The 27,579-nt window shown below is 41.3% G+C and overlaps 1 protein-coding gene across 1 annotated transcript in view; it reads right to left on the bottom strand.

Moving 5' to 3' along the window:
- The window catches only part of LOC120990677 (sialic acid-binding Ig-like lectin 8), a 118,634-nt gene that overhangs the window by 45,374 nt on the left and 45,681 nt on the right, over positions 1 to 27,579 (bottom strand). Inside the window, exon 6 of the mRNA XM_040419800.1 lies at positions 26,439 to 26,693. Coding sequence (XP_040275734.1) covers positions 26,439 to 26,693 — 255 coding nt within the window. The remainder of the gene's footprint in view (positions 1 to 26,438; positions 26,694 to 27,579) is intronic.

Here is a 27,579-nt window from a genome sequence, read left to right as displayed (position 1 = left end):
TGGAGGGACGTCCAGTTCTTGGTAATGTCACTGTTGTGCCATATTTCCTCCACTTGATGATGACTGTCTTCACTGTGTTCCATGGTATACAGTATCTAATGCTATGGAAATTCCTTTGTACCCTTCTCCTGACTGATACCTTCTAACAATGAGATCCCTCTGATGCTCTGGAAGCTCTCTGTGAACCATGGCTTTTGCTGTGAGATGCGACTAAGAAAATTTCAGGAAAGACCAACTAGAGCAGCTGAACTTTATTTGGGGTTAGTCAGAGGCACTTTACATGATGGCAGGCATGGGCGTAGGAAGCGGGGGGGACGGGGGGGACGGATCCCCCCCAGGAAATAATGCGGGGGGGGACAGGTATGGTCAAATCCCCCCAGCGGCAGCGGGGCAATGTGTGCGGCGGCGGCGGCGCAGGCACTGAGATGAGCGCTTCCATTGTGCATAGTGATCTGTTTGTATCGCCGTCCTCAGGACAGCAATACAAACAGAAGGCTGTACAGAGGAGCAGGGCAGGGAGGTGTGTCCCTTTCCTGTTCCTCTGATAGGCTGCCGGCACTACTAGGCCGGCAGCCTATCAGAGGCTGGCGTAGGCGGCGCAATGACGTCATCGCGCTGCCTGAGCCGTACAGCGCTGGAGTTGGGACACAGTGACAGGCCGGAAGAGGCCTGCATCGCATCGCTCCAAAGAGGTAAGTATAAGTGTTAGGCCTCATGCACACGACCATTGTGTGCATCCGTGGCCGTTGTGCTGTTTTTCTTTTTTTTTCGCGGACCCATTGACTTTCAATGGGTCTGTGGAAAAATCGGAAAATGCACCGTTTTGCAGCCGCATCCGTGATCCGTGTTTCCTGTCCGTCAAAAAAATATGACCTGACCTATTTTTTTGACGGACAACGGTTCACGGACCCATTCAAGTCAATGGGTCCGTGAAAGAACACGGATGCACACAAGATTGGCATCCGCGTCCGTAGGTTACTTTCATACAGACGGATCCGAAGATCCGTCTGCATAAAAGCTTTTTCAGAGCTGAGTTTTCACTTCGTGAAAACTCATATCCGACAGTATATTCTAACACAGAGGCGTTCCCATAGTGATGGGGACGCTTCTAGTTAGAATATACTATGAACTGTGTACATGACTGCCCCCTGCTTCCTGGCATCACCCGATCTCTTACAGGGTACTGTGATCCGCACAATTAACCCCTCAGGTGCTGCACCTGAGGGGTTAATTGTGCATATCATAGCCCCCTATAAGAGATCAGGGGCTGCCAGGCAGCAGGGTGCAGACCCCCCTCCCTCTCCAGTTTTAATTTCATTGCTGGCCAGTGCGACCCCCCCTGGCCCCCCCTCCCTCCCTCTATTGTATTATTTTCATTGGTGGCACAGTGTGCGGCCCCCCTGGCCCCCCCTCCCTCTATTGTATTATTTTCATTGGTGGCTCAGTGTGCGCCCCCCCCCCCGCCCCCCCCCTCCCTCCCTCTATTGTATTATTTTCATTGGTGGCACAGTGTGCGGCCCCCTCCGGCCCCCCCCCTCCCTCCCTCTATTGTATTATTTTCATTGGTGGCACAGTGTGCGGCCTCCCCTTACTTAGCAATATTAGAAGCATCATACTTACCTGCTGCGCTGTCTGTGACCGGCCGGGAGCTCCTCCTACTGGTAAGTGACAGATCATTAAGCAATGCGCCGCACAGACCTGTCACTTACCAGTAGGAGGAGCTCCCGGCCGGTCACAGACAGCGCAGCAGGTAAGTATGATGCTTCTAATATTGCTAAGTATAATGATTTTGAATGTGATTGCTTAATTCTGAACACAGCAACATCCCCAGTTATAAGAGGGTGTGCACACTTATGCAACCACATTATTTTAGTTTTTGTTTTTGTTTTCTTCCCTCCACCTAAAAGATTTCAGTTTGTTTTTCAATTGAGTTGTACAGTTTATAGGTCACATTAAAGGTGGAAAAAGTTCTGAAATTATTTATCTTTGTCTCTTTTTTTACATCACAGAAACCTGACATTTTAACAGGGGTGTGTAGACTTTTTATATCCACTGTACATACTGTAAACATATTGACCCATATTAACAATATGTTTTTTATTTGCACGTATATGTTTATATTTGTATATGTGGTTGAGGGGGGGCATAGGGGCCCTCTGCTGTCTGTGTCCGCCCTTGGGTGTAAGATATAGTTGAAGTCTCTACCATCCCCTAGTTGGCGTATACTTCAGTTTCTGAGTACCACAGATACCACTTATTTATTAAGAGGCATCAAGACTGGTGAGTGGGAAGATCAATCCTGACAAATGTCCTTCATTGTGTTCTCCTTATTTCTGAGTATTCTGTCTCCATGTTCTCTGAAACGACTTCCTTAGGTTTCTCTCTGGAAAATGTAATGCTTGCATAATGCACATCATCATGATTCACATTCTCTATACCATCTCCTCCAGAGGATTGAGGGTCTTTTTGTACAGTCTCTTGAGGTGAATTATGTTTCTAGATGGGGTCAAAGAAAACAACACCTTATTTATCTCATATATATGAGTGGAGTAAAACAATCTGCATTTATTAATTTCGATCTACATATTGTATAAAAATGTATTTTAGGCAGCATTATACTCTTTATATTGTTGTACATAGGGGCATTAATGTAGGTGATACCAGTTCTACATTTAGTGCAGTATTATATGAGTTATGTCCTTAAACATATTGCTGAGGGCACTATTATAGTAGTTATATTCTTGTATATAGGAGCAGTATTATAGTAGTTATATTCTTGTACATAGGAGCAGTATTATAGTAGTTATATTCTTTGCCAATTTTCTTTTTATTAAACATCAGCAGAAAGTTACAAGGAGGAATAAAATGCTTCATCACAAGTACAGGTAATGTTTGAGTAAACACATCATCAAACAATAAGCATGTACATATTAACACTTGTTTGAAATACAGACTTATATAAAATCATATAACCAAAAAGGACATTAGGAACCAAACAGTTGTCAGGCGTCTAATATGGGCAAAAAGGTGTTTCTATGAATCACACTGACACGTAGACAAGGGTAAACAGCAGACAACATGTGGATTGACATATAGGGAACATGTAAGGAGGGAAGGGGAGGGGGGGGAGGTTATTGCAAGAGAGTTGGAAAGCTCGGATGATCAAGTAAAGCCACGAAAAAGCCTCCAGGGTTGCCAGACTTTTAGGAATTTCTGGCGGTTTCCCATTTCCCAGGCCGCTAACTCTTCTAGGCGGTATACCTGGTCCACCTTATCCAACCATTCTGCTTGTGACGGGGGTCTATCTGATTTCCATTTCAGCGGGACAAGTAGTCTAGCTGCAGTGAGTAGCATCGTGGGTAAATTAGATTTTGACGGGGTAAAGGTTTGGTTTGGGCACCAGAGTAGTACTAGTTTAGGGTCCAATACCAATGGATGTTGTGGAGAGCATACCTGGTTAATAGTATTTTCGACTTGGAGCCAAAAGGGCCGTATGTTATGACAGTTCCACCAAATGTGGGACAGTGATCCCGGTTCAGTTCCGCATCTCCAACACACATCAGGTATGGAAGGGTTTAATTTGTGTAGAAATACAGGCGTTTTATACCATCTGGTCGTAAGTTTGAAGGAGTTTTCCTGCACTAATACACAGCGTGAGAAGCCATGTGAGTTGGTTAAAATGGCTGCTTTTTCAGGCGCCGAAAATTTCGTCGAAAGCTCCATTTCCCATGCAGTGAGATGTGACATGGATGGCGGGGCTGCTGAGAGAAGGAGCTTATACATTTTAGATAAAGCTTTTGAAGCAGGGAAGGGAAGCCCCACACGTTCTTCAAGCCACGTTGGCGGGGTGTTATGGGGGGGAGGTATCTCGAGTTTCTTAATGTCCTTACGGAAACCCAGTATCTGCAGGAAAGACGCTTTATTCACCAGAGGTGTTTCCAGTATGGATGTCCAGTCTAGTTCCCCATTTTGGTTTCTAATACTATCCAGTGAGTGGTTATGAAGAAGTGCCCAGATGCCTGAGGCGTCAAGTATATCTCTGTGGATGTGTGCTTGTAGCAGAGATAGCGGGAGGCGAGTGTGCGGGAATCTCAGCTCTTTGGCAGTGAACAGCTTAGACCATTCCGCTAGTACCGCTTTCCACATATACGATACATTTGTGGAGTTATGCAGGCAGGGGCGAACCCCCCATAGGGCGAGTTTTTCTCTGTAAGTAAGGGTGGCGGCTTCCAGATGGGCGCACAGTGACGATGGTTCCCCAGCTATTATGTCCAAACCCCTGATCACTTGGGTGGCCTTGTAATAAAGGCGGATATCTGGCAACCCAAACCCCCCAAACCTCCTTTCCCTTGTTAGGGTCGAGTAGGCTACTCTAGCTTTCTTACTCTTCCAAATAAAGGAGGAGAAGATTCTTTTGATATCATTAAAATAAGAATTGGGCAGCCAGATAGGTAACGTTTGTATGAGATAAATGAACTTGGGGACAATGTAAGCCTTTAAGTAGTTTTTTCTGCCCATCCATGAGACAAATGGGAGTTTCACTGATTGGAGGTGCTGTCTAATGTCTTTCAGGAGCGGGGCATAGTTTAAATAGTAGTTATATTCTTGTACATAGGAGCAGTATTATAGTAGTTATATTCTTGTATATAGGAGGCAGTATTATAGTAGTTATATTCTTGTACATAGGAGCAGTATTATAGTAGTTATCTTCTTGTACATAGGAGCAGTATTATAGTAGTTATATTCTTATACATAGGAGGCAGTATTATAGTAGTTATCTTCTTGTACATAGGAGCAGTATTATAGTAGTTATATTCTTGAATATAGGAGCAGTATTATAGTAGTTATATTCTTGTACATAGGAGCAGTATTATAGTAGTTATATTCTTGTACATAGGAGCAGTATTATAGTAGTTATATTCTTGTATATAGGAGGCAGTATTATAGTAGTTATATTCTTGTACATAGGAGCAGTATTATAGTAGTTATCTTCTTGTACATAGGAGCAGTATTATAGTAGTTATATTCTTATACATAGGAGGCAGTATTATAGTAGTTATCTTCTTGTACATAGGAGCAGTATTATAGTAGTTATATTCTTGTATATAGGAGCAGTATTATAGTAGTTATATTCTTGTACATAGGAGCAGTATTATAGTAGTTATATTCTTGTACATAGGAGCAGTATTATAGTAGTTATATTATTGTACATAGGAGCAGTATTATAGTAGTTATATTCTTGTACATAGGAGCAGTATTATAGTAGTTATATTCTTGTACATAGGAGGCAGTATTATAGTAGTTATATTCATGTACATAGGAGCAGTATTATAGTAGTTATATTCTTGTACATAGGAGGCAGTATTATAGTAGTTATATTCTTGTACATAGGAGCAGTATTATAGTAGTTATATTCTTGTACATAGGAGCAGTATTATAGTAGTTATATTCTTGTACATAGGAGCAGTATTATAGTAGTTATATTCTTGTACATAGGAGGCAGTATTATAGTAGTTATATTCTTGTACATAAGGGCAGTATTATAGTAGTTATATTATTGTACATAGGAGCAGTATTATAGTAGTTATACTCTTGTACATAGGAGGGAATATTATAGTAGTTATATTATTGTACATAGTAGCAGTATTATAGTAGTTATATTCTTGTACATAGGAGCAGTATTATAGTAGTTATATTCCTGTATATAGGAGCAGTATTATAGTAATTATATTCTTGTACATAGGAGGCAGTATTATAGTAGTTATATTTTTGTCCATAGGAGCAGTATTATAGTAGTTATATTCTAGTACATAGGATCAGTATTATAGTAGTTATATTCTTGTACATAGGAGCAGTATTATAGTAGTTATATTCTTGTACATAGGAGCAGTATTATAGTAGTTATATTCTTGTACATAGGAGCAGTATTATAGTAGTTATATTCTTGTACATAGGAGCAGTATTGTAGTAGTTATATTCTTGTACATAGGAGCAGTATTATAGTAGTTATATTCTTGTACATAGGAGGCAGTATTATAGTAGTTATATTCTTGTACATAGGAGCAGTATTATAGTAGTTATATTCTTGTACATAGGAGCAGTATTATAGTAGTTATATTCTTGTACATAGGAGCAGTATTATAGTAGTTATATTCTTGTACATAGGAGGCAGTATTATAGTAGTTATATTCTTGTACATAAGGGCAGTATTATAGTAGTTATATTATTGTACATAGGAGCAGTATTATAGTAGTTATACTCTTGTACATAGGAGGGAATATTATAGTAGTTATATTATTGTACATAGTAGCAGTATTATAGTAGTTATATTCTTGTACATAGGAGCAGTATTATAGTAGTTATATTCCTGTATATAGGAGCAGTATTATAGTAATTATATTCTTGTACATAGGAGGCAGTATTATAGTAGTTATATTTTTGTCCATAGGAGCAGTATTATAGTAGTTATATTCTAGTACATAGGATCAGTATTATAGTAGTTATATTCTTGTACATAGGAGCAGTATTATAGTAGTTATATTCTTGTACATAGGAGCAGTATTATAGTAGTTATATTCTTGTACATAGGAGCAGTATTATAGTAGTTATATTCTTGTACATAGGAGCAGTATTGTAGTAGTTATATTCTTGTACATAGGAGGCAGTATTATAGTAGTTATATTCTTGTACATAAGGGCAGTATTATAGTAGTTATATTATTGTACATAGGAGCAGTATTATAGTAGTTATACTCTTGTACATAGGAGGGAGTATTATAGTAGTTATATTATTGTACATAGGAGCAGTATTATAGTAGTTATATTATTGTACATAGGAGCAGTATTATAGTAGTTATATTCCTGTACATAGGAGCAGTATTATAGTAGTTATATTCTTGTACATAGGAGCAGTATTATAGTAGTTATATTCTTGTACATAGGAGCAGTATTATAGTAGTTATATTCTTGTACATAGGAGGCAGTATTATAGTAGTTATATTTTTGTCCATAGGAGCAGTATTATAGTAGTTATATTCTTGTACATAGGAGCAGTATTATAGTAGTTTTATTCTTGTACATAGGAGGCAGTATTATAGCAGTTATATTCTTGCATATAGGAGCAGTATTATAGTAGTTATAGTCTTGTATATAGAGGGCAGTATTATAGTTGTTATATTATTGTACATAGGAGGCAGTATTATAGTAGTTATATTCTTGTACATAGGAGGCAGTATTATAGTAGTTATACTCTTGTACATAGGAGCAGTATTATAGTAGTTCTATTCTTGTACATAGGAGGCAGTATTATAGTAGTTATATTCTTGTACATAGGAGCAGTATTATAGTAGTTATATTCCTGTACATAGGACGCAGTATTATAGTAGTTATATTCTTGTACATAGGAGCAGTATTATAGTAGTTATATTCTTGTACATAGGAGGCAGTATTATAGTAGTTATATTCTTGTACATAGAAGGCAGTATTATAGTAGTTATATTCCTGTACATAGGAGCAGTATTATAGTAGTTATATTCTTGTACATAGGAGCAGTATTATAGTAGTTATATTCTTGTACATAGGAGGCAGTATTATAGCAGTTATATTCTTGCATATAGGAGCAGTATTATAGTAGTTATATTCTTGTACATAGAAGGCAGTATTATAGTAGTTATATTCCTGTACATAGGAGCAGTATTATAGTAGTTATATTCTTGTACATATGAGCAGTATTATAGTAGTTATATTCTTGTACATAGAAGCAGTATTATAGTAGTTATATTCTTGTACATAGGAGCAGTATTATAGTAGTTATATTATTGTACATAGGAGCAGTATTATAGTAGTTATATTCTTGTACATATGGAGCAGTATTATAGTAGTTATATTATTGTACATAGGAGCAGTATTATAGTAGTTTTATTCTTGTACATAGGATGCAGTATTATAGCAGTTATATTCTTAACCAAATCTCTTTTTATTGGTCATGTTACATATAGCCAAAAACAAAATGATACAGGATACACTTTTTAAGCATAATAGATGATGGGTCATATTAAACACATAAAACATGATGTACATCTAGGTATCAAGTAGTCATATCATCTCTGACCAGGCAAATATCCAGTATCATATACAATAAAAGAAATACTAGATAAAGTTGTTGAAAATGGGTTGGAAAAGAAAGGGGGTATGGGGGGGGGGGATCTGCTCTAGTTGCAAGGGTACTTAAAATTCTTCCAGGGAAGCCACGTTTTGAGGTATTTCGTGCGAGAGTATGACTCCCAGTGGGCTAGCTCTTCAAACCTAGACAATTGGTCTACCTTTTCCATCCAACCAGAAATGGACGGAGGGAGGGTCTGTCTCCAGAATAAAGGAATCAGTAAACGGGCAGCTGTAATGAGTATGGTGGGCAGATCTGATTTTGCTGGGGTGAGCGATACATTAGGGCACCAGAGTAGAATCAATTTTGGATCTAATACAATGGAGGTGGAACAAATTCTGTTTAGCAGACTCTCAACTTGGGTCCATAAAGGGCGTATACTCACACAACTCCACCAGATATGGGAAAGAGAGCTGATGTCCGCCCCGCACCTCCAACAGACCCCCGGAATATCCGGGTTGAGTTTATGGAGGAACTCTGGTGTTTTATACCAATGGGTGAGCAGTTTGTACGAGTTCTCCTGAATTTTGATACAACGGCTAAAGCCATGTGAGTGGGTCAGTATGAAGGCTTTCTCCGGGTCAGATAGTTTAATGGATAGTTCTTTCTCCCAAGAACACAGGAAATGCGGTTCAGAATGGGTAGAGGATAATAGTTCCTTGTACATCGTGGAGAAAAGTCTGTTGGAGGGCCGCGCAGACCTCAGTCTCTGCTCCAGCCATGTAGGTGAATCAAAGTGAGGTCTGCAGTTGCAGGGATCTTATGTCCCTTTTGAAACTATAGAGATGTAGAAACAATGCAGAATTAACCCTAGGCAATTGGAGAATCCTTCCCCAATCCAGCTCCCCTTCTAGCGTTAATACATTCTGCAAGGTGTGCTTCTTGAGCAGGGCCCAAATTCCCGTGGCGTCCTGAACTGTGGTGTGAATAAAGGACTGTAATAGATGTAGTGGGAGCCCAGGGCTAGGGTAATTAAGTGTCTTGGAGTGATATAGCTTATACCAGGTGAGTAGTACTCCTCTCCAAAGCAGAGATAACTTGGTGGCCGTGGGGGAACATGGACGGACACCCCACATGATCAATTTCTCACGGTTAGTAAGTAATGTCTGTTCCAGACGGGAGCAAATATTTCCAGGATGATCTGAGAGGAGGGTCATGCCCCTACACATAAGATTGGCCTTGTAATACATATGTACATCGGGCAGCCCGAATTCCCCAAACAATTTTTTCCCTAGTCAGAATGGTGTAAGCCACTCTGGGGGACCGGCCTCTCCAAAGAAAGAATCATCCGGCGTACCTCTATGAAGAACGACTGTGGGACCCAGATTGGCAATGTCTGTATGAGGTACAAGAACTTGGGGACTATGTATGTTTTTAAGTAATTTTTCCTGCCTATCCAGGAAATAAATGGCATTTTCAGTGATTGAAGCTGTGTTTTAACAGATTGCAGTAGTGGTAGGTAGTTGGAGGAGAATAGATCTTTGGCATCAGCTGTCACTTGTATAACAAGGAATGGTATATCTTTTGAGGCCCACTTGAAAGGGGTGGTGTTCTTGAGAGTCTGCACTATGTTTGCAGGGCAGGAGACATTAAGGGCCATGGATTTGGAATAGTTTACTTTAAAGTTGGAAACGAAGCCAAAGTCTTCAAAAATTGTGAGTAGCTTGGGGAAAGATGATTTAGGATTCGAAGTCACCACCAGGAGATCATCTTCAAAGGCAGCTGTCAGATGCCTCTGGGATCCCACGGTAATGCCCTCAATCTCAGATGATTGGCGGATTTTGCTTAGCAAGGTCTCCATTACTAGGATAAAAAGGGTCGGGGAAAGTGGGCACCCCTGGCGTGTGCCATTGGTAATGTCAAATGCTGGGGACAAGGTCCCGTTGACTTTGACCCTGGCAGAGGGGGCTGAATACAGTGAGAAAATGGCTGCAATAAATTGCTCTGGTATTCCAAACTTCGACAAAGTTTTGGACATAAAAGACCAACTTACCCTGTCGAAAGTTTTTTCTGCGTCAGTACTCAGTAATGCCACTGGTACTGAATTATTCTATGCCTAAGACCAGGGCCGATCCTACACGGGGTGCAGTGGGTGCCCCGCACCCCAGCGCTGTCACCCGAAAGGCGCCGAGCGAGCCGCCGGGACTTTTTTTTTTTGACTTTTTTTATTTTTTATTTTATAATGCCCGCTCACTCAGCTGTGCCGGCCCCCAGCTGATTCCCCCGCTGTTTTGCTGGCTGACGCCGCCCGCCGCACGGTCAGTTCATTTACAATACCTGGCTGTGGGCTGCCGGTGGGCGGTGGCTAGTATTCAAATAGGGGGGCGGAGTTTTGGACCCGCCGGAGGCAGAGAGGGAGTGCGTGCTGTGCGGCGCAGGCTGAGGTCACGTCACGTCACGTCACGTTACGCTACATCTGAGTACCCTGCGCGCCTGGCCGCCTGCTAGCTGGTGAGGTGAGGGCATATAAAAAAAGAAGTATGTACCCCCCCCCTGTCCCACAGTGCTACGAATCCTCTGTTGTCCCCTGTATTACCCTGATACCCATCAGTTATATAATATATAATCTGAGGGGTATCAGGGTAAATTATACAGGGGGTAATATAACTAGGGGTATCAGGGTACATGAGGGGTAATATAACTGAGGAGGGCTAGGCTACTATCAGACATTATACAGGGGTAATATAACTTATCTTACCCCTCACCCCTGTATTATGTCCCTGATATAGCCCTCCTCACTTATATTACCCCTGTATAATGTACCCTGATAGATAACCCCTTAGTTATATTACCTCTGTATAATGTACCCTGATACCCCTCAGTTATATAATATAACTGAGGGGTATCAGGTTAAAATATACAGGGCGGGGTAATATAACTAAGGGGTATCAGTGTACATTATTATACAGGGGTAATATAACTAAGGGGTATCAGGGGACATTATTATACAGGGGTAATATAACTTATATTACCCCTGTATAGTGTACCCTGATACCCCTTAGTTATATTACCCCCTGTATAATTTACCTGATACCCCTCAGTTATATTACCCCTGTATAATGTCCCCCATAACAGTGTGTGTTATCCACAGGTCCCCCATAACAATGTGTCATCCACAGATCTCCCATAACAATGTGTCATCCACAGATCCCCCAAATTATTTTAAAAACCTGCTGTTTCTCTAGATGACCTTATGTTTATGGTAGTGGTAATAGAGTCTCAATGGTCTATAAAAGCAGCTACACTATTTTTACAGACCTTTGAGACTCTATTAACACTACTATTAACTATTAACATAAGGTCATCTAGACTAGAAAAAGCAGGTTTTTAAAATTCTTATTTTTCCCATTTAGGTGTTAGAGCAATCTAATTAAAGTTATGTTTTAACACCTAAAGAGAAAGAAAAAATAAATAAAAACCTACAGTTTCTCTAGATGACCTTATGTTGATAGTAGTGTTAATAGAGTTTCAATGCTTTGTAAAAATAGTGTAGCTGCTTTTATAGACCCTTGAGACTCTATTACCACTACATTGTAAAGGGGAGGAGTTAGTAAGATAACCACGCCCATGTGGGGGCGCCAGAAATATTTCTGCACCCAGGCGCCTGTGACCCTAGGATCGGCCCTGCCTAAGACATCAAGTGCAATAGGCGTATGGTATTCTCACTGCCCCGTCTGCCAGGGACAAACCCAACCTGTTCGCCATATATTATATCAGGGAGTACCAGTTGAAGGCGTTAGGCCAAGATCTTCGCCCACCATTTGACATCCACATTTAATAAAGAAATGGGGCGGAAACTGCCACATTCAAGGGGATCTTTGTTTTCCTTGGGAAGGATGGTTACATGGGCCATTAGGGATTGTGGAGGCAACGATCCACCAGTGAGTAGATAGTTACAGAGGGATTTAAAGTGCGGCAGCAATATGGTTTTGAAGGTCTTATAGTATGAAATGTTCAGGCCATCAGGGCCGGGGCTCTTTCCAGAGGGTATTGAGGATAGTACTTTCAGTATCTCAGCGTCTGTGAGTTGGGAGGCCTGTGAAGGGCTTATGTATGGGAGATCAAGTGTATGTAGGAGATCATCTGTCGCTTTAGCTATCAGTTCTGGAGTTGCTTGAGTCAAGGGCGGTAAATTGTATAGGTTAGAGTAAAAGGCTCAAAACGCCTTTGCTATGTCTGGTGTGGCCTTATGTTTGGTGCCCGAAGCATCCTTTATGGCGGGGATGAAGGAGTCTATCTGTTGTTGTTTACTAAGTGCTGTCATCAATTTATTCCCTCAGTCACCGTGGGCATAAGCTTTAAACTTAGAGCAGAGCAGTAGCTTGGCAGAGGTGGCATTTAAAAGGTTTTTTAGGTCATTCCTGGCTTCATACAGCTCTGCAGCCACATGCGAGGCTTGGGATTGCTCATGAGTGAGCTCAAGGGCCGTAATACGGGACATTAACAAGTTCTGGGTGTAAGAATGTTTTTTCTTTATATGAGAGCCTAGAGCAATCAGTTCACCTCTAATCACGGCCTTGTGCGTCTCCCAGATGATGGGAATATATGGGGGAGAAGGCCCAGATGTGTTTATATTGAAAAACTCGGACAGTGAGGCTGACAGCCTAGAGACATTATCAGGGTCCTGGATAAGAGTGTCATTCAATCGCCATGTCCAATCTTTCTTTGGGAGGCCGGTGAGTGAGAGAGTTAGGAAAATCGGGGCATGGTCTGAAAGTACAATACTCCCAATTTTAGCATTAGAGACTAATGGGGCACTGGCAGAGGAGAGGAATAGGTAGTCAATCCTGTGATATGAAGCTTTAGCATGGAAATAAAATGTGTAATCCCTTCCTGAGGGATTCAATGTACGCCACACATCTAATACCTCTAATTTTTTCAGAGAAACCTTAAGGCGTCTCAACTGCCTATGAGTGATAGACGACCGGCCTGAGGAGGAGTCTAGAGATGGCTCCAAGGCCACATTAAAATCCCCACCTAGAATAAGCATTCCTTCTTTAAAGGTATTCAATTGTCTAAGGGTCTGAATGAGCCAAGGGATCTGGCCCCTGTTGGGGGCGTATATATTCGCCAGTGTAACAGAGGTGTCAGCAATGAGGCCTTTGATAAACAGAAAGCGCCCTTCAGGATCCAAGGAGGTTGCGATATGTTTATACGGAAGACCTTTGTGCACTGCAATACTGACCCCTCTGCTAGCCCATGTATGAGTACTGTGGTACCATTGGGTGAATTTCGTGGTCAGCAATTTCGGAATCTTCCCAGTTTTAAAATGCGTTTCTTGAAAGTAGGCTATAGAGCTTTTATCTCTTTGCAAAAGTGATAATACTTGAGATCTTTTACATGGCTCATTCAGACCCCGGACATTCAATGAGGATACAACAAAGGTAGTCATGGTTACAAAACATGAGATGATGAGGAGAGCATAAACCTCTTGAAGGGTACATTCCTAGAACAAATGGCAAACTCCAACAGAGCAGTGAGAGAGGACAGAAAGGGAAGGATTGCAGGACAAATAAGGTAGGACAACAACTGGAAGGGAAAATAAAAGAAGAACATGTGAATGTTAGATGGCAGCAAACATTCTAGAACACATATGAGAAGTCCCACAAGACACCTGATGCATATAGGATCTTTTTACATCACAACATCATGCCGGGATCCATCAGGGGGGGGGGGCTCCCGTGGGACAACTGAGAGCCACTGAGAGGCTTTCAGAGGGGGGTGAACATCACAATGTGAAGAACCAGTGTAACCCCAGGATCTTGACCAGCTGGGGCGGGGTAGCAGTGCAAAAACAAAAGCCCAGACCAGGACAATACAACAGAAGCCTGTGAGGGCAGTAGTCCGCCAGAACAGCAACAGCACTTTTTCATTCAACAAGGTCCCCGCAAACCGCAAGGGATTTAAAGCTCAGTACATAACCATCTCCACTCATGTGTGAACTTAGATCTTGGAGAAAATAGGCACATAGCCTGGTAACTTGAGGCACAGATATAATCACTGTGCAGTATAAGGGAGAAAATCCCCATTGAGGTAGCAGAGGTCATGAATCTACACCCTTCAGGTGTTATGCCGGTCCTTTTTGGCTCTATCGGCTTTCCCTGGAGATACTTCAAGCCAGGCATCGACTCTTGGCGGGGCAGGTAAGGGGTCCCCCTGGTCTGCGGGCATCCAAGAAGGGACATCTATTGGCACTAGGCCGAGCGGACCCCAGATATTTTTCAGGTCCGCCGGCGTGCGTACCGTGAGTGGCCTGCTATTTTTCAACATGGCCAGGCCAAAGGGGTACAGCCACCTAAACGAAGTAGCCGATGCTTTCCAGGCGTCCAGTAATGGACGGAGAATACGCCGCTTAGTCAGCGTAGTAGGCGCCAAGTCCTGGAAAAACAGGAGAGGGGAGTCCTCATACCTCAAGTTGTCGGTTTCTCTGCTGGTTCGCAAGAGGTCGACCGTGTCCACAAAGCTGAGGAGACCACATATCACATCACGTAGGTTTAGCGTAGGACCCGCCTGACCTGAGACCACCTTGGCGCTTGGTAGGCGGGCTTAGATGTGTTTTGATCAAAATATATTGACTAAGTGTCTCAGATATTATCATATCAGAGTGAGGACTTTGTCCATATATAATGCTTGCATCTACTTTACTAAGTGCATTATTATCTTATTTCTGTGGTTTTCTTCAATAATATGGCCAGGGACATCCGCACATTTGTATATCATACCGTGCAGGATGTTTTTATCTTAGTTTTTTCTGTGATTTTTTTGTCTATGTAGTATTTGCTTGAGGGAGTGGCACCTTCAAGTGTGAATGCGCACCTATTTTATCTTGGGAGTAGCATTCCTCTGCACTTTTGCCCTTCCTATCCAATAGAGCGCCTTGATTAGGTGGTACATATAGGTGTGCTGGCTCCTCATCCCATTGGTTGCTTGATGCACATGGAGGTGACTAGGAGCAGCACACCATATGTGCGGCGTCTGCACTCCTGAACATAGAAGCCCAATGGCTTCGGTAGGTTTAGCGTAGGACCTTTTTCTTTAATAATATGGCCAGGGACATCTGCACATTTGTATATCATACCGTGCAGGATGTTTTTATCTTAGTTTTTTCTGTGATTTTTTTGTCTACACATATCACATCACGCGGCGGGTCTGAGGGCTTTGGTTTCGGGCGGAATGCGCGGTGGATGCGTTCCACAACCACTGTGGCTGCCCTGTCTGGGCCTAGTAGCTGAGATTTCAGCTGCCACCTTGCGGAGGGCCTCTGCTGCGATGGATTCAGGTAGGCCTCTGATCCGCAGTTTCCGGCGCCTACTCCGGTTCTCCTGGTCCTCTATTCGGAGGAGGGCATCATTGATTATGTCCCAATGGGCTTGTAAGGCCTGGCAGGTTTTCCCTTCATGATGAAGGATAGTGTCTTGGGAGTTTTCAAGCGCCATTACTCTATGGCCTAAACCCCGGAGGTCGTCTTTGATGTACTCCAGGTCTTTTTTCAGAGGAGCCAAAGCGGTGTCCAGCAGCTCTTTAAGGACCTCTTTGGATAAGTTTGAGCACCTCCGAGGGAGTCTGCACTCCGAGGCCTCTGATGTGCTTCCAGCCTCTGAAGGATCTTCAGCGTCTGATGGTTGTGGCGTGCCCGGCGCCATCTTGGAGACTTCCATGGGGCGTGATTTTGCTTGCTTTTTAAGGTACTGCTCCATGTCTGGTTGCTTGGAGCGGGCAGGTGTCAGCTCCAGATTATCCTTGGCTCGGTCCTTGCCAGTTTTCCCCATTGGTGTGCAATTTGATAGCTTATAAAGGGTTTAAATCACCGGTGTGAGTGAGGAGCTTAGGAAGCTGGTGCCATTCAGCTTCACGGTCAGGGTCCGCCCCCAGCAGTTATATTCTTGTACATACAAGCAGTATTATAGTAGTTATATTCTTGTACATAGGAGCAGTATTATAGTAGTTATATTACTGTACATAGGAGCAGTATTATAGTAGTTATATTCTTGTACATAGGAGCAGTATTATAGTAGTTATATTCTTGTACATAGGAGAAGTATTATAGTAGTTATATTCTTGTACGTAGAAGCAGTATTATAGTAGTTATATTCTTGTACATACAAGCAGTATTATAGTAGTTATATTCTTGTACATACAAGCAGTATTATAGTAGTTATATTACTGTACATAGGAGCAGTATTATAGTAGTTATATTCTTGTACATAGGAGCAGTATTATAGTAGTTATATTCTTGTACATAGGAGAAGTATTATAGTAGTTATATTCTTGTACGTAGAAGCAGTATTATAGTAGTTATATTCTTGTACATAGGAGGCAGTATTATAGTAGTTATATTCTTGTACATAGGAGCAGTATTATAGTAGTTATATTCTTGGACATAGGAGCAGTATTATAGTGGTTATATTCTTGTACATAGGAGCAGTATTATAGTAGTTATATTCTTGTACATAGGAGCAGTATTATAGTAGTTATATTCTTGGACATAGGAGCAGTATTATAGTGGTTATATTCTTGTACATAGGAGCAGTATTATAGTAGTTATATTCTTGTACATAGGAGGCAGTATTATAGTAGTTATATTCTTGTATATAGGAGCAGTATTATAGTAGTTATATACTTGTACATAGGAGGCAGTATTATAGTAGTTATATTCTTGTACATAGGAGAAGTATTATAGTAGTTATATTCTTGTACGTAGAAGCAGTATTATAGTAGTTATATTCTTGTACATAGGAGGCAGTATTATAGTAGTTATATTCTTGTACATAGGAGCAGTATTATAGTAGTTATATTCTTGGACATAGGAGCAGTATTATAGTGGTTATATTCTTGTACATAGGAGCAGTATTATAGTAGTTATATTCTTGTACATAGGAGCAGTATTATAGTAGTTATATTCTTGGACATAGGAGCAGTATTATAGTGGTTATATTCTTGTACATAGGAGCAGTATTATAGTAGTTATATTCTTGTACATAGGAGGCAGTATTATAGTAGTTATATTCTTGTACATAGGAGCAGTATTATAGTAGTTATATTCTTGTACATAGGAGGCAGTATTATAGTAGTTATATTCTTGTACATAGGAGCAGTATTATAGTAGTTATATTCTTGTACATAGGAGGCAGTATTATAGTAGTTATATTCTTGTACATAGGAAGCAGTATTATAGTAGTTATATTCTTGTACATAGGAGGCAGTATTATAGTAGTTATATTCTTGTACATAGGAGGCAGTATTATAGTACTTATATTCTTGTACATAGGAAGCAGTATTATAGTACTTATATTCTTGTACATAGGAGCAGTATTATAGTAGTTATATTCTTGTACATAGGAGCAGTATTATATTAGTTATATTCTTGTACATAGGAGCAGTATTATAGTAGTTATATTCTTGTACATAGTAGCAGTATTATAGTAGTTATATTCTTGTACATAGGAGCAGTATTATAGTAGCTATGTTGTTACATAGTGGCAGTATTACAATAACTATTTTTTGTAGATAGGAGAAAGTATTATAGTAGTTGCATTCCTGTATTCGGGAGCATTAGTATGGTAGTTATATTCTTGTGACATAGAGGGTAGAATTATATAGTAGTAGTTGATTTCTTGTGTTTTTGTAGTTCTAATCTTGTATATCAGAGACAGTATTTTTGTTTTTAAAGCTGTTGTGGGATTCTATTTTATTTTTCTACTCAGTAACTGTATGGACTTGTAGAGTACCGTAACTTCTCTGATCTGGAAGTACATGAAGCATCCCGTCCTCTGATTTTTTTTTTGTAAGCTTATTGACGGACAACTATAGAACAGTTTATATGCTGGTCAGGGGTACTTACAGAAATGTTACATTCAGTATTGCAGCAAATAGCATCTGTGTCTTTCATGATCATGTCATTAAGGGTCCCATTAACATTTTTTTGTCTTTTCCTGAAATGGAATATGTCAGTGTTATAAATGAAATATTTTATGGAAACTATTGAAATAAATAATTATCATTATTATTAAAATGCCAGCAGCTAAACTGCAGCGCTCGATGTCTTCAATGCCAATCCTAATTTATTCAACAAAAATGCGGTTTCAACTACAATGTGTCTTTTTCATACATTGTGACTCATTGTAGTCAAAGCATTGTATTCTTGGTGAATAAATTAGGATTGGCATTGAAGACATCGAGTGCTGCAGTATTTCTCCCAAATCCTTGATTATCAGGGACCTGCTAGGCTAAGGCCTAACACTGCTGGCACCGCCACTTCATGGACTGTCCAATTTGGACCTAACGGTAGTGCTGCTTAATGTTTGATGTTAGCAGCTAAACTGCATCAGATAAGCAGATATGTACCAGCCGTAGGTATTCTTTGAATCCAAACTTTAAGGTTCTCACAGAGTTTTTTGGAGTAGGCTTCAATGCAGACTTCCCTTCAGGTTTTGTAGCCAAAGTCAGAAGTGAACTGGAAATATAAAGGGAGGACTAAGACTTCTCCTTCCTGATGGAGCCACCTCTGGATTTGGCTGAAATATCTGAAGAGAAATCTGATTGAAAACCAGCTCCAAGGAACTCAACGTGAACCCAACCAACATCTTAGAATTTCTCTAGTTCTTCATTATCAATCTTTCTTCAGTGAAGGACTGCAGCAAAGTGAGATATGATGAGCTGTTTGGTGGGGTCCTCACACTGCAGTGCTGCGGGAGCTCCCTGGTATCCCAAAGGAAACATTATGGTCTTTTTTTAACTTTGCAAATAGATTACTGAATATACTGTAGCAGCCACAGTTTTTCAGGCACAAGGACAGCCAAAGCAGTCTGACATTGTCAGGAGCCAAAGTTATAGTTCCTCATATCTCAGTTTCCTAGATCCGAGAGCCTGTGGTGAAGACAAAAATACTGGTTAATGTCTGGACCACATGAATTAGGTTAGAGGGAAGCTGAAACTGCTGCGAGTCATAGCTAGACTTTCCTTCACACTTAGTAAAAACAACGGCTGCTGTTCTTACCGTTGCCAAGGCAGAGTTGTTTGTTGGGGCCCCACTGGATGCACATAAACCCTCCCCCACCTACAGCCCTGGTAGTGTGGGTATTTTTAACTTTAAATAAAACATTAGCAGTCATTTATTAGAGTGTTTTGCACCTGTTTTAGGGCTCATGCACACAAACATATTTTTTTTTTTGCGGACCATATGTGGAACCATTGATTTTAATGGATCCGCAAAAAGAAATGAAGTTAAGGCTCACGCACACGACCGCAAAAAACGGATCCACAAAAATACGGATGACATCCGTGTGCATTCTGTATATTGCGGAACGGAACAGCTAGCCCCTAATAGAACTGTATAATCCTTGTCCGTAATGCGAACAATAATAGGACATGTTCTATTTTTTGATGGAATGGACATACATACACAGAATGCACACGGAGTAACTTCCATTTTTTTTGCGGATCCATTGAAATGAATGGTTCCACATACGGTCTGCAAAAAATACGGAACGGATATAGAGAGGAAAAACGTTTGTGTGCATTCCATTTCCGTATGTCCGTTCTGCAAAAAAATAGAACATGTCCTATCATCGTCCTCATTACGGATAGGACTGTTCTATTAGCGACCAGCTGTTCCGTTCCGCAAAAAATACTGAATGCACACGGACGTCCTCTGTATTTTTTGCGGATCTGTTTTTCTGTGGACTGCAAAATACATACAGTGGTGTGCATGAGCCCTTAGTCTAATTTTTTATATTTTAGGCCTCATGCACATGACCGTTGTGTGTTTTGCGGTCCACAAATCGCGGATCCGCTAAACACGGATGGCGTCCGTGTGCGTTCCACAATTTGCGGAACGGCATGGACAGCCTTTAATATAACTGCCTATTCTTGTCCGCAAAGCGCGGACAAGAATAGGACATGTTATTTTTTGGGCGGGACCACGGAACAGAGCAACATAGGAGTGCTGTCCGCATCTTTTGCGGCCCCATTGAAGTGAATTTTGGCGGATCGGATGCGGACCAAAACAACAGCCGTGTGCATGAGGCCTTAGACTGAATTTTTTTTAGGTGCATTTAGTAATAAAAGTGTTTTGGAGGAGTTCGTGCCTCGTACGACAATTTTTAGTTTTAGACTAAAGTCTTATCCACACGTCAGTGTTTTGGTCAGTGATTTCTGTTAGTGATAATTAGAAATAGACAACCTTTCTCGTGGCTTTTATTATCTGTCTATGGTTTTATGTCTGTTGTATGATTCTACAGTCATGGCCGTAAATGTTGGCACCCCTGAAATTTTTCAAGAAAATTAAGTATTTCTCAGAGAAAAGTATTGCAGTAACACATGTTTTGCTATACACATGTTTATTCCCTTTGTGTGCATTGGAACAAAACCAAAAAAGGGAGGAAAAAATGCAAATTGGATATAATGTCACACCAAACTTAAAAAATGGGCTGGACAAAAATTCTTTGCATTGTGTGTCTGTGTGCGCCACACTAAGCATGGACAACAGAAAGAGGAGAAGAGTACTACCTGAGGACTGGAGAACCAAAATTATGGAAAAATATCAACAATCTCAAGGTTTCAAGTCCATCTCCAGAGATCTAGATTTGCGTTTGTCCACAGTGTGCAACATTATCAAGAAGTTTGAAACCCATGGCACTGTAGCTAATCTCCCTGGGCGCGGACCGAAGAGAAAAAATGATGAAAGGTGTCAACGGACTCAACGCAGGATAGTCCGGATGGTGGATAAGCAGCCCCAAACAAGTTGTTATTCAAGCTGTCCTGCAGGCTCAGGGAGCATCAGTGTCAGCACGAACTATCCGTCAACATTTAAATGAAACAAAACGCTATGGCAGGAGACCCAGGAGGACCCCACTGCTGACACAGAGACATAAAAAAAAAGCAAAATTACATTTTGAAAAAATGAACTTGAGTGAGCCAAAATCCTTCTGGGAAAATGTCTTGTGGACAGATGAGACCAAGATAGAGCTTTTTGGTAAAGCACATCATTCTACTGTTTACCGAAAACGGAATCAGGCCTACAAAGAAAAGCGCCTTTTCAGCAACTCCCCTGCCCTAACCCCTCCTCTAAGTAGTGTAACTGACACCCGGCTCAGTCGCCGGGACCGCGCTTGTACAGGCGGTGCATGCGCCGTCGGACTCAAGCGCAATCCTGTAACTGAATCGCGCATGAGGAAGAGAAGACAGGCAGGCATTGGTGACGGCACATGCGCGATTCAGTTACAGGATCGCGCTCGAGTCCGACGGCGCATGCGCCGCCTGTACAAGCGCGGTCCCGGCGTCTGAGCCGGGTGTCAGTTACACTACATAGATGAGGGGTTAGGGCAGGGGAGTTACAGCCCGGAGTGAGGGAAGGGCTACCCCCTTGACTTCTAGCGTGACTTAAGGAGCTGGAAACGAGGACTTTATAAGTCGTTTTTTTTCATTAATATACACCCCAGGAAAGCTGCACAAGAATGCATTGAAACAGAATGAGGATAATCTATAAGGTACTGGTAATAGTTTATTAAGTAAAATCCTGGTGAAAGGTTCGCTTTAAGTGCGTGAAATAAATCGACCCTCTGCAGTTGAACCAGGGTCACATGTCAGGGCGGTCGCCGTACGTGATTATGAACCAAACCCAGGATTGGAGCCTCCACAGGCATAAAGTATAAGGGAAAGATCTGCACCTGTTCTTTGTATAGACCCACAACTAGTTTTGGCTCAAAACCACTGATGGAAGTCACTGACCGAACACTGACTGTGTTTTGGCCGCTTGACAATTTTGTTAAAAATAGCCACATGGACGGGTAGACGTGCACCTTTTCACAGATAACCACATCTGTATATGGCTGCAACTTTTAAAGTCTAATGTGTGACTTTTTCCCAGCACTTTTGCTTCGAATTCTTGAGCTGACCAATGAGAAGTCTAATTGCACACGATCCACCGGACGAATACATCACCTAATTTATCACCTGCTGTGCGACGCCTTATAAATACTATGCAAAATACTAACAGGCTAATTCACTGCGCCGGTCTAATGGCGCTCACAGACAAGCACGATAAATGACCCCTAGTGACTGCAAACTTACTTTTTGAAGCCCATGATCAGAAAAGCTCCAATCACTATGATCAGCACCAGTAAAAGTATTCCGATGACCATTGCAATAATAGCTCCAAACTTTGTCCCTAAAAAGAAAAGAAGGAAAAAGGTTTTTATATTTATTTCTTTAGTTTGCATTTTCAAAAAAACTTGCACATCTCTAAGCAGCAGCAGCCTGTAAGGCTACATTCACACAACATATATTATCACTAGAGATGAGTGAAGTTTATCAAAGTTCGATTCGGCTGCTTTGCCAAATTTTACCAAAGAATCTGCATTTATTTGTAAGTAGCGGGTGCAATGACAGTGAGCAGTGATTGCGCCGCACCCCATCATTAATACCCCTAAGATACATGCTCATATATGATCGCGGCATCTGATTGTAAAAATATATATATATTGTAGGAAGACGCAAGATGCCGTCATTGATGGAAGGTATGTGTCACCGAGATTCATGGCCTCGGTGAGGTAAGAGCTGTTAGTTTTAAGTGTCAGTGCTGACTAACACTGTTTGCTGTTAGTATGGCTGTAAAGCCGATCCGGGCCGGCTCTTACTGGGAGTAGCCAAAGTGCTGGGTGGGTGGCTACTCCCCACACTCCAGGCCGGGTCTTTTTGGCCTATATAAAAAAAATCCAGCTAACAATCTCAACTGGGTGTGGTTTATCCTCCATCTGACAGAGAAGCTGGGGAGTCTCTGTGTGCTGAGACCTGTGAATTTTTGCCGTGCTAAAGGGCTGAAAGCCGCATGCCGGGAAACAGGCCCCTAAGGCCTGATGTGGACTACGGGTGGAAAACTGCTAACAAGGTGAAGATTTTGTTCTATGGACATTGCATGGTGTAAACAAACACTAAGATTGTGAATGGTCATTTTGTTTTTCTTTGAATAAACACCGAACTGTTTAAGTTAAAGACGTTGTGGTTGCCTCTATACTGCGCCCGCTAGGCTGTCTACCAAAGCAAAACCCCACAGTATATATATACTTACCTGATCCATTTGCTTGCAACGGGCTGCCCGCCGCTATCTTCATTGAAGGTCTGGCGCAAAATCTTGCTCAGGCTCCGATGACGTCATCATGCTGGCCAGGGCGCTGTGACATCATACGTCGCTGCGTACGGGATTTCAGCTGAGATCTTTCAAGAATGCGGCAGGCAACCGGTCGCGAGCAAATGGATCAGGTAAGTATTTTATTTATATATTTTTTTTTTTACACCATTTCAGGTTAAATCGATTCGCTACTGCAAAGCAATAGTAAATTTGGCTTTGCGGAGAGCCGAATTTATCCTGAAATTCGGATCGATATCGATTCGCTCAACACTAATTATCACCTATAATGTTTACACCATCTGTTCTGTGTGGGATCACAATTACTCACACCAACAAAAACATGATCAAGAAAATAATAATAATCACATTAGAATATCCGCAGTCCTGGATGACCTACACATGTCACCAACGCGTCCCTGAGATCCTGATAATTGTCTAACTAATCACAATGTTTGACAATACAAAATATAGAATGTTGGCCCCCCTCAATCTACCATAAAATATTAATATTGTTGATTCCCTTCCACTACTGCAGTATAGCATATCAACCCAACAGTGGTGTAACAAAAGAAACTGCAAAGGAAGTGAGGGGGGGGAGAAACATTTACACCATCATCCACAGCAAGTGCAAAATAAACTAAAGTATACCAGACCAGAGGATCCAAGGGACGCCCGCACCCTGACATACATTTCGCACAGGCCTTTTCCCAGGGGGGTTTCATATAAGCATTCATACAACTGTTAGGAACAGGCTTTTTGTCCTATTTTGTTTTCACGGCCTGACAATTAAATGGGGCTGTTTTTAACGGATGTTTTTTTCACTGTTGTGTCAATGTAGTCTTAGTTAAAAAAAAGGTGAACAATAAAGACACAGTGTAACATTTATAGCATAATGTATATTATTGTTTTAGAACAAACTAACACAATAATGTGTTGGTAAATTTTGAATTGGATTATGATATATATATTGTCCTTTGTTGGTTTGTAACATAAATACTGCCACCATGTGGATGGATGACCACATGACAAACTAAGGCATTTACCCCATCCCTGACTGCTTCTTTAATGATACGGCCTACAGCCTCTGTACACTTCTCTCTCTCCCTGCCTGACACCGATCTTGAAGAGGAACACAGTCATCTCCATGCTGAAAGGTCCTGAGGAACAGTGAAAGGAGATGAAAACTCTGATCACTGGAAGCTAAATGACCTTTGATGTCCTGAGCCGGAGGAGCCAGAACCAGGTAGATTACTGTGGTGTAAATGTAGAGAAATGTAATATTTAAGAAAAAAGATAATAGTATGTGTAAGAGAGAGATTTATATGTAGCATGGCTGTGTTTGATAGGTGTTTGTGTAGCAGTGCTGTGTGTATATAGGTCAGCTACTGTATGTAGCATAGTTGTGTTTTTTGGGTGTGTATACCAGTTCTTCTGAATGTATATTTGCCAGCTGTGTAGCAGACCTGTGCTTGTCACGAGGTGTATTCAGCTCTGCTGTGTGTGTACACATCAGCTGTGTTGCAGAGCTGTGCTTGCTAGGTGTGTATGCAGCAGTGCTGTGTCTTCTACAGTCCTACCTGGACCATGCCCTTTCTTCAGCACATTCCCTTTTATCTGATTCCATTAACGTCTGGGCAGGCAGACTGGAAGAGTAGCTGGAACTGGGCCAGTTTGCTATCAGTGTGCTGTCTTGTCCAGAATTAAGTGTTGCACATCTTCTGCCTTGTCTGTCATGTTCCATGCTGCTGCCGCTACCACTACAAAGGGGTTTTGTGTGTTTTATTTTGGTCTAGAGAGTGGTGGTGATGTCCATCTAATAGGACAACCAGCCACTCGCTACCACATTATTGTTAATATCTTCCCTGTTGAGGGTTTTCTAGGGACCGGGTAGCATTAGGTTTGGGGACAGGGAACCTCCACCATCAGGGGGTCGCCTTGGGCTTAGCAGTCTTCTAGGGCCTTTAGGGTAAGTTTTTGTCGGCCCTGCCATCTATTTGGGCTAGACTTACATCCCTCCACCTGAACCCGAGTGTCTATCCCGTCACCGTGAATGTTTTTCTTTTTGGGGGCCACTACTCCCCTACTTAGAAATCTTGTTAACTGTAGTACACCACTGTTGGTATATACATACCTATAACCACTTGAATATTAAATAAAGGTATTTTTAAAAAGTCATATTTTTTCATATATGCTATTTACTTCTAAAAACGGTTGTGACAAAGTATCATCTCAGAAAACTTTAATGCTGACAATAATTTTGCCGCTACCACTACCCCTGCACAGGTGCACATTCCCTGTCTGTCAGGTTCAAGAATCTACTGCTGCTGCTACCCAAAATAACGGATAGTTCTTCAGAACAAGCCACTGCCATGTTTGATACTACTGTGCACGTGCGTAAATACAGGCAGGCATCTGCCCCCATTAAGACATAATTTTTTGTTCACTTGTTCTGAACAAGCCACCACTTCTTTGGATAAAACTTTGTGTGTGTGTGTGTGTATAAACCCCGGCAGGCATCTGTCCCAAATAGGGGAAAATTAGTGGATTTTTTAAAAGAAATGGTTTAACCCAAATCCAAAAGTGCAGTGTTTTCTTTTAAACAAGCTGTTTCTTGAACCATCAACCATGCGTTTACCCATAGCTATATCTGTCATTGTCACTCTGATATTATTTACTGTTGCTGTCATTCCATTAAACAGATTAAAAAGGAAGAAAAAAAAATCTACATTAAAAATAAAAAAGTCAAGAGAGAAAAAAAAAGATTCCTAGAAGATCTCAGAGTTACATACACCAATTTTCAGGCCATTTGGAGCACTTTTGATTCAGGTAAAATCAATTTGGATCTAAATCAGATTTTCTGGCCTATTCGTTAGAATCAGACTCAAAAAGAAGTTCGAGAAAGTCCATCATCTCTGTAACTGTTCATAAGGATCTTTATCCTGGATGAAACACACAGTTTTACTGAACGGAGCGTACACACAATATACTCCTAAAACACATTTTCTGTGCACCCATGTGACAGAGGCCTAGCCCGGCTGGTTAGTATATTGCAGAAAAAGAATAGTTAATTTGCGAAATCGTATCTTCTATTCCCGTATCTATAATGAGAACAGATGTCACATTGCATGTAATACAGATATTTTATACTTACTGTCATATATGATTTCTACCGTCCTGTGTGCGGACCCATGTTCATTCTCTGCAGAACACCGATATCTTCCAGCATCACTCAGGGTAATGTTGCTGAGTGTAAGGGTGACAGTCCGGTCACTTATAGTCCGCTGAACCTCCATTTCTTCTTTATACCAAGTAATGGAAGCCTCCGGGTTACTGTCTACAATGCACTTCATAGTTATAGAATCCCCGTCCTTCACTTTCACAGTGGTGATATCATCAGTATCAGCACCTAAGAGAGGAGGTATGAAATCATAGACGGAAATATCTATCTATCTACAGTACAGACCAAAAGTTTGGACACACCTTGTCATTCAAAGAGTTTTCTTTATTTTCATGAATATGAAGGCATCAAAACTATGAATTAACACATGTGGAATTATATACATAACAAACAAGTGTGAAACAACTGAAAATATGTCATATTCTAGGTTCTTCAAAGTAGCCACCTTTTGCTTTGATTACTGCTTTGCACACTCTTTGCATTCTCTTGATGAGCTTCAAGAGGTAGTCCCCTGAAATGGTCTTCCAACAGTCTTGAAGGAGTTCCCAGAGATGTTTAGCACTTGTTGGCCCTTTTGCCTTCACTCTGCGGTCCAGCTCACCCCAAACCATCTCGATTGGGTTCAGGTCCGGTGACTGTGGAGGCCAGGTCATCTGGCGCAGCACCCCATCACTCTCCTTCATGGTCAAATAGCCCTTACTTTCAACGTTTTCCCAATTTTTTGGCTGACTGACTGACCTTCATTTCTTAAAGTAATGATGGCCACTCGTTTTTCTTTACTTAGCTGCTTTTTTCTTGCCATAATACAAATTCTAACAGTCTATTAAGTAGTGTATCCACCTGACTTCTCCTCAATGCAACTGATGGTCCCAACCCCATTTATAAGGCAAGAAATCCCACTTATTAAACCTGACAGGGCACACCTGTGAAGAGAAAACCATTTCAGGGGACTACCTCTTGAAGCTCATCAAGAGAATGCCAAGAGTGTGCAAAGCAGTAATCAAAGCAAAAGGTGGCTACTGTGAAGAACCTAGAATATGACATATTTTCAGTTGTTTCACACTTGTTTGTTATGTATATAATTCCACATGTGTTAATTCATAGTTTTGATGCC

Source organism: Bufo bufo, chromosome 1, assembly GCF_905171765.1.
Source record: "Bufo bufo chromosome 1, aBufBuf1.1, whole genome shotgun sequence".
NCBI lineage: Eukaryota > Metazoa > Chordata > Amphibia > Anura > Bufonidae > Bufo > Bufo bufo.
The sequence above is the reverse complement of the archived record's forward strand: the minus strand, read 5'-3'. Positions and strand labels throughout refer to the sequence as shown.